The sequence below is a fragment of the Notolepis coatsorum genome, assembly GCF_963971535.1.
Source record: "Notolepis coatsorum genome assembly, chromosome: 5".
Lineage (NCBI taxonomy): Eukaryota > Metazoa > Chordata > Actinopteri > Aulopiformes > Paralepididae > Notolepis > Notolepis coatsorum.
Window position 1 is genome coordinate 10,628,016 of NC_140169.1, and position 8,612 is coordinate 10,636,627.

Here is an 8,612-nt window from a genome sequence, read left to right on the forward strand (position 1 = left end):
TACTGAGTCTGTCTGGAGGGCCAGGCTGTCTGGAGGGCCAGGCCGTGTTACTGAGTCTGTCTGGAGGGCCAAGCCGTGTTACTGAGTCTGTCTGGAGGGCCAAGCCGTGTTACTGAGTCTGTCTGGAGGGCCAAGCCGTGTTACTGAGTCTGTCTGGAGGGCTGTGTTACTGAGTCTGTCTGGAGGGCCGTGTTACTGAGTCTGTCTGGAGGGCCGTGTTACTGAGTCTGTCTGGAGGGCTGTGTTACTGAGTCTGTCTGGAGGGCCGTGTTACTGAGTCTGTCTGGAGGGCTGTGTTACTGAGTCTGTCTGGAGGACCAGGCCGTGTTACTGAGTCTGTCTGGAGGGCCGTGTTACTGAGTCTGTCTGGAGGGCCGTGTTACTGAGTCTGTCTGGAGGGCCGTGTTACTGAGTCTGTCTGGAGGGCCGTGTTACTGAGTCTGTCTGGAGGGCTGTGTTACTGAGTCTGTCTGGAGGGCCGTGTTACTGAGTCTGTCTGGAGGGCCGTGTTACTGAGTCTGTCTGGAGGGCTGTGTTACTGAGGCTGTCTGGAGGGCTGTGTTACTGAGTCTGTCTGGAGGGCTGTGTTACTGAGTCTGTCTGGAGGGCTGTGTTACTGAGTCTGTCTGGAGGGCCGTGTTACTGAGTCTGTCTGGAGGGCTGTGTTACTGAGTCTGTCTGGAGGGCCAGGCTGTGTTACTGAGTCTGTCTGGAGGGCTGTGTTACTGAGTCTGTCTGGAGGGTCAGGCTGTCTGGAGGGCCGTGTTACTGAGTCTGTCTGGAGGGCCAAGCCGTGTTACTGAGTCTGTCTGGAGGGCTGTGTTACTGAGTCTGTCTGGAGGGCTGTGTTACTGAGTCTGTCTGGAGGGCTGTGTTACTGAGTCTGTCTGGAGGGCTGTGTTACTGAGTCTGTCTGGAGGGCTGTGTTACTGAGTCTGTCTGGAGGGCTGTGTTACTGAGTCTGTCTGGAGGGCTGTGTTACTGAGTCTGTCTGGAGGGCCAGGCTGTGTTACTGAGTCTGTCTGGAGGACCAGGCTGTCTGGAGGGCCAGGCTGTGTTACTGAGTCTGTCTGGAGGGCCAGGCTGTGTTACTGAGTCTGTCTGGAGGGCTGTGTTACTGAGTCTGTCTGGAGGGCCAGGCTGTCTGGAGGGCCAGGCCGTGTTACTGAGTCTGTCTGGAGGGCCAAGCCGTGTTACTGAGTCTGTCTGGAGGGCCAAGCCGTGTTACTGAGTCTGTCTGGAGGGCCAAGCCGTGTTACTGAGTCTGTCTGGAGGGCTGTGTTACTGAGTCTGTCTGGAGGGCCGTGTTACTGAGTCTGTCTGGAGGGCCGTGTTACTGAGTCTGTCTGGAGGGCTGTGTTACTGAGTCTGTCTGGAGGACCAGGCCGTGTTACTGAGTCTGTCTGGAGGGCCGTGTTACTGAGTCTGTCTGGAGGGCCGTGTTACTGAGTCTGTCTGGAGGGCCGTGTTACTGAGTCTGTCTGGAGGGCCGTGTTACTGAGTCTGTCTGGAGGGCCGTGTTACTGAGTCTGTCTGGAGGGCCGTGTTACTGAGTCTGTCTGGAGGGCCGTGTTACTGAGTCTGTCTGGAGGGCCGTGTTACTGAGTCTGTCTGGAGGGCTGTGTTACTGAGGCTGTCTGGAGGGCCAGGCTGTGTTACTGAGTCTGTCTGGAGGGCCAGGCTGTGTTACTGAGTCTGTCTGGAGGGTCAGGCTGTCTGGAGGGCCAGGCTGTGTTACTGAGTCTGTCTGGAGGGTCAGGCTGTCTGGAGGGCTGTGTTACTGAGTCTGTCTGGAGGGTCAGGCTGTTACTGAGTCTGTCTGGAGGGCCAGGCTGTGTTACTGAGTCTGTCTGGAGGGCCAGGCTGTGTTACTGAGTCTGTCTGGAGGGCCAGGCTGTTACTGAGTCTGTCTGGAGGGTCAGGCTGTCTGGAGGGCTGTGTCTCTGAGTCTTAAGTGAAGCAAACCATTCTTATTTAACACATGTTTATATTTAGAGGCAGCCTAATTTTCATAGCCTAATTGATCTAAAAGATGCACATGCTACTGTTTCTGTTTGTTTATTAAAACCGGTTGATGCAATGCTGTTATTATAGGCTACGATGGTGAATGGTGTCATTTTGATTTATTGTCGGTCAGCTGAGCCGATCGACGTTCTGAAGGATTATCTGAAGTGCCTATTTATGTGCAATACCCTTTGATTTTAATTATCCATTCTATTAAAGAGAATAACTGAATTGAACTGAAACTGAACATTTTAACTGAATTTAAACTGAAACAGAAAATAACAATTGCGTGTTATTGATATGAATTCTGATGTATGATGAGAAGTGGCCTAATCTCTCTCCATCTGCCTCTCTCCCTCTATCTATCTCTATCTCCCTCTATCTCTCTCTATCTCCCTCTATCTATCTCTATCTCTCTCTATCTCCCTCTATCTTTCTCTTTCTCACTCTGTCTGTCTCTTTCTCACTCTATCTCCCTCTATCTTTCTCTTTCTCACTCTGTCTGTCTCTTTCTCACTCTGTCTGTCTCTCTCTCCCCCTGTCTCTCTGTCTGTCTCTCTCTCCCTCTGTCTCTCTCTCTCTCTCTCTCTCTCTCTCTGTCTCTCTCTCTCTCTCTATGTCTCTCTCTCTCTCTGTGTGTCTCTCTCTCTGTGTGTCTCTCTCTCTCTGTGTGTCTCTCTCTCTGTGTGTCTCTGTCTGTCTCTCTCTCCCTCTGCCTCTCTGTCTGTCTCTCTCTCCCTCTGCCTGTCTGTCTCTCTCTCCCTCTGTCTCTCTCTCTCTCTCTCTCTCTCTCTCTCTCTCTCTCTCTCTCTCTCTCTCTCTCTCTCTCTCTCTCTCTCTCTCTCTCTCTCTCTGTATGTCTCTCTCTCTCTGTGTGTCTCTTTCTCTGTGTCTCTCTCTCTGTCTGTCTCTCTCTCCCTCTGTCTCTCTCGCTCTCCCTCTGTCTCTCTCCCTCTCGCTCTCTATCTCTCTCTGTATGTCTCCCTCTCTCTCTGTCTGTCTCTCTCCCTCTGTCTCCCCTTCCGTCTCTCTCTTTTTCTCCATCTCTCTCTCCCTCTGTCTCCCCTTCCGTCTCTCTCTCTTTCTCCATCTCTCTCTCCCTCTGTCTCCCCTTCCGTCTCTCTCTTTCTCCATCTGTCTCTCTCGCTCTCTCTCTTTCTCCATCTGTCTCTCTCGCTCTCTCTCTTTCTCCATCTGTCTCTCTCGCTCTCTCTCTTTCTCCATCTGTCTCTCTCGCTCTCTCTCTTTCTCCATCTGTCTCTCTCGCTCTCTCTCTTTCTCCATCTGTCTCTGTCTGTCTCTCTCTCTGTCTCTGTCTGTCTCTCTCTCTGTATCTGTCTGTCTCTCTCTCCAGGAGGATTTCCGTAATAAAGTTCAAGATTACATCAAGCACTACGCCAGATGATAGGAGCCCAAAGTTGCAACACTGGTTAACTGCAATTACCTGCATCCACCCACCACCCAACCAACCAACCAGCCCACCAGCCCACCTTGCCTCTATCTGCAGCTGACCCCTGACCTCTTCCTTGACCGATCATACGCTGACCCCTCCACCCTGGACTCCAACTGCAATAACTCCCTGGTCTCGCTGGAAAGAAAGGAAAAAATAAATGAATAAATAAAAGAAAAAGAGAAAGAATCCTGCTTGTTTGAGGAGGGACTTGTGTTAAGAGAATAATACATGCTTTAACTGTCCTGATTTGATTGGACGAGAGTTAATGAAAGCTGCCTGTCACAACGTGGATCATCCAATGGCGTTTGTGTTTGTGTGTGGGGGGAGGGGGCTTCCCCCTCGGGCTGTGTGTCTGAGCCAATCAGTAGGAAGCCATGATGACGCCACCTTTGCACACAGCGCCACCTCTTGGGAGAATTTATTTAACCAATCACATTTAGCCGTTGTTTAACAATCGACAAATGAAGAGAGAGAATGAATCGTCCGTTAGTCTTTTCTCAGTTTCAGTGCCTGCCGTGTTTGTGTTGTCGCTGAGGAGAAAATGCACACACGAGCGCGCACACACACACACACATGCACGCACGCACACACACACTATACCCCCTCACGCAATGGAGAGTAAACAGACACACAATACTCGAACACGAACATATCTGTGCATGCAATGCAGACCAGCCCAACGACCTACACACATACACACACGTTGTCGCTCACGTTAAATTGCCTGCCCCCCCCCCCCCCCCCCCCTGACAGCATGTGAATGAGCAATGTCACCATGTCTCTCTCAAACACACACACGGCTCCAGTGGAACACAGCTGGGAGAGCGAGGTCAGAGGAGACACAATGGGACTACTATTACTACTCTAAACCAATTAGCACTACTACTGCAATTACTTCTACTACTACTTCTACTATTACTACTAGTGCCACAGCCAAACTTATACTACACAGTGCTCTGTTTCTCCCCCAATTATGACTCTCCTGCTCGACCCCCCATTCTGTCTCTATGGCTCTCTGTCTCTTTCTCTCTTCCTCTCTCTCTCGCTGTGGGAGAGATTCCCTGGTGTTAAAAGATGCAAAGTGTGTTTATCTAATTTCCCCCTAAAGGGTCCACCACACGCTCCCCACGAGTCTCTAGTATCTAATCACTGTTGAATGTGTCTGACGGGGTGTGCATGTTCTGTTCTGTCGCTCTGTGTGTGTACGAGCAGGCTATGGTCCCCTATTGATTTGACCCTATTGACTCCACTCCGGTCAGGATGGAGAGATGTAGAAGAGGAAGAGGAAGAGATGTGTCGAAGGCACCAATAGGAGGGGTTTCACATCTCATAGTAAATCCAATGTCCAGAACCTCGGCAGGATTACTGCAGAACCACATGGAGACCAATGAGGACGAAGGACCGTGTACGAGGCCACGCCTCTCTTTCGTCTTGATATTGTGAGCGACCCGGTCGGATGCACAGGAGGTCTGCCGAAGGCATTACGGCGCAAAGGAAACCTTTCCACGCAAAACTTTCTTTATCAACAAAAGAAAACCTCCATGTTTCACACGTTAGCAAGGCCTGTTCACCCTCTCCTCTTGTCATTGAAAACAAATCCCAGGCAAAAGGCAAAACAGGAAGCGATTGGCCTTAGGGCAATGGTCTAATTTGTTTACTGTAATCGTACCAAGGTATCGCAGCCAATCTGACGATGGTAGATTATCCTTGTAGTAGCTTTAAAGAAAGATTCTTGTACTCTTGAGACAACAGAGTTTGTGGAAAAGTGGGTGAAATTCAATATCATGAAGATGTTCCTAACGCAAACCTGCCAACCTGTACACATGTTGACATCAAAGAGCACGTGCGGAAAACATAGCATGTGTCGTTATTGTGCCGCCATCTGGCCAAATGGTACCACATTCGACACGGCACTTCCTTGGGTCCTCGGCAATACACCCACCGAGCGCAAAGTCGATGGGATGAAACACTCAAGATACAATATGCAGAGATTCTGAACCACTCTGAAGATACAATATGCAGGCAGCAGAGATTCTGAATCACTCTGGAGTAGGGCTGACCTCGACTAGTCGACTAATCGATCGAAAGGATCCATAGTCGACTGCCAACCTCTTAGTCGAATGCAAAAAAAAAGGATCATATATATTTTTGTATCATTCTTTCCAAAAGCGAAGAGGCATAGAAGCATGGCCAACGCTTAAGGATGTGCATACCGGAGAGGCAAACTGCCTAAGAAAACGGGCACAGAGGCACTGAAAGAGGATTTCACCCGTCTAATGAACACACTAGACAAATATCAAGATGTATCCATCAGTGGACCAATTGCATGCTTTCGCAGAGGACAAGAAGCCTTCAGTCGACTCATTCAGACATTAAGCACCCCCCACAGCCCAAATGGAATGATAAAAAAAAAGAAAAATTATAATTTATTTTTTATTATTATTATTCAGGGACGTAGTCGACTATCGGCAAATTTTGGCCAATCAAGGTCGACTATACAAATCCTTAGTCGGGGACAGGCTTCCTCTGGAGATACAATATGCACACCGCACAGATTGCTGCCGTTATAGTTAGTTGGTTATGGTTCTGATTTTCACAAATGGAATTGGCTGAAAGTGATTATTGTGGAGGTGTAAACATTGTAAACCATATTCATAGTGGCGGTAGGCTAGTGTGTAGTCTTAAGTGAAATTGTGTTCCTTGATCACCTACGTTGAGGCAGGTGAAAAACAAATTGACAAACAGGCATAAATGGCTAACATTATTGTTATCTATTCGAAAACAATATGTCAAGAATCTTCATAACTGTGCACCCCTCTATTTCTTGCCTGTTTGACAATATAACTCATTTGCATGCAAATTATTGAATTAAATGATGTACAATAATTGTCTGTGTGAACAGCACTTATTCACATCTTGACGCATCTACTGTATCCGTCGAAAGTGGTACTCAAAAAATGTATCTGGGGTTGGCAGGTCTGCTAATGTGTATGCGTGTGTGTGAGAGAATTATTGATTGTGTGTGCCTGTGTGTTGCTTCTGCTAGGTACAGGCATATCTGAACATTTTGAATTGTTAAGTCACGCCATTCAACTTCTTTCACAGGTTTGCATCAAGCAAAGTGTCTGTGGCCCACGGATGGTGAGGAGACTTCCTAAAGATGTCAAGACATTTTATGTTCAAGATTAGGGATGCACCGATCCGACTTTTTCAGTCCCGATACTTATACCTGGGCTTTGGGTATCGGCCGATACCGAGTACCGATCCGATGTTCAATTAATAAACTGTATGCCTCACTGTGTGGAAGAGACTGATCATTCTTTTGTGCAAGGCAACATCAGGCTTTACTTAAAACATTACTTTCCTAACTTAGTGAAACAAAATGTAACAAATGAACACATAGATATAAATGTACTGAATTGGTATTTATTATTCAAATTAAATAACAAAAGAATTATCTCCGATACCCGATCTAGCTATTTTAGTCATATCGAGGCCAATATCGGATCGGTGCATCCCTATTCAAGATTAAGACTGAGGCTGTGGGGTTCTGTGCATGTGCATACATGTGCACAAGTAAAAATGTGTGTGTGTGAGTACATTAAATCAGTAGGGTAAAGTATGTTTCTTTTTCTGCAGTGTGATATGGATTTAACAAAAAAAATCACACTTTGGATTATGGCATTTAAAGACTAATAATGTGTCTAGTCAATGATGACTTTGACTTCCATGTAAAATGTAAAAAAATAAGAAGAAATACAGTCTTTAGCTCACTATCCCAATACTTCAGGCCTATTGACTGTGTGGGTGGGTGCAGGTGTGAAGACAGAGCTTTGACTAGACAACCTGACTTGCAAACATCTGTTTTCCTGTTGTACCGGCCCAAAACTGACTGTCCCCGAAATATGGTTTAGGCCCAATCAACGCCTTCATCGCTGAAGTTGAACGCCAATAAAGTAATCACTGTTACCAATGCCAAAAATATTTGTACCATATTTTTTCCCCCCCATCTCTTAATTTCCCTCTTACCTCTTCATTTCCCCTCCTTCATTTCTACTCTTTTTCTTTTGTCTGAGAGTCAGGGTCTTATATGACACAAAATAGTCACTGAATGGTTTTTCTGGGCCTGGGAAATTGGTGGAAACCGAAATGCCACAGTGGCCATCTTGAGTCGGCCAGATCTCAAAAGCGACCGGATACATTATGACCACATGAGATCTTGCTTCTCCGCCATCAACAAAACACACAAAAAAAGACAGAATTCGGTGTCGGCGTCAAAGTGGTCCGTCTGGCAACTCGCGGTGACCGAACGCCCCCCATATATGAAGACTCTTGACAATGCTGTTTCTTTCATGTTGGATTCAGGTATAGTACCTGTACCTAAGATGTTTTTGGGGGGAAAGCGTCTCTTGGTTTCGTTCGGTCTGACTTCCCCTTTTCTTTCCGTTTTAAAATCTGATGACCCTTTTCTTTTACAGATTGTATATCAATTTTTTTAAGATATATTAAAAGAGGATATAATAAAAGGTAAATCTGTGTTTGTTGTTTCTTTCTTGCCTGCATGCGCTGCACTTGTAGCTCTCACAGACGCTGTTCCACCATTCAGTGTTCGGTAGTCAACATCACAGACACTTTCACCATTCAGTGTTCGGTAGTCAACATCACAGACACTGTTCCACCATCCAGTGTTCGGTAGTCAACATCACAAGCTAGTAAATGCATGTTTTAGCGGCAGAATGTATCATTTCGTTGTCTTTCAGCCACTAGCTCAAGTCAAGTCACGTATTTGTAGAGCACAAAATCACAGTTCCTGCATCAAGGGGCTCCTGGTTTAACCCCCAAGGAAGATCAGGAAAAACCCATAAAAACCTTCATAGGACCAAATCTCATGGGGATTTCAATGAGAGATCCACCCAACAACGATGGCCAGACATGCAATAGATTATATTAAAATGGATTGTCATCATACAGAACAAAGAAAATAAGTTTGGCATCCAACCAAGAGTGCACATGTAACAGTAAAGTGAAATAGTAATATACAATGTGCAGGTGATTAAACTGGATATAAAATATATAAATGCTCTTGAAGTGGGCAACAATTTGGTAAAGATATACAGTAAGGGAATAATAATTAAGTTCATAAATGCTTTAACAT

General features: G+C 46.6%; 1 protein-coding gene across 1 annotated transcript in view; it reads left to right on the forward strand.

Moving 5' to 3' along the window:
* Positions 1 to 7,967, forward strand: part of ube2f (ubiquitin-conjugating enzyme E2F (putative)) — a 179,204-nt gene extending 171,237 nt beyond the window's left edge. The window contains 1 exon segment of the mRNA XM_084315096.1: positions 3,359 to 7,967. Coding sequence (XP_084171222.1) covers positions 3,359 to 3,409 — 51 coding nt within the window. The 3' untranslated portion in view covers positions 3,410 to 7,967.
* The last annotated feature ends 645 nt before the right edge of the window (positions 7,968 to 8,612 follow it).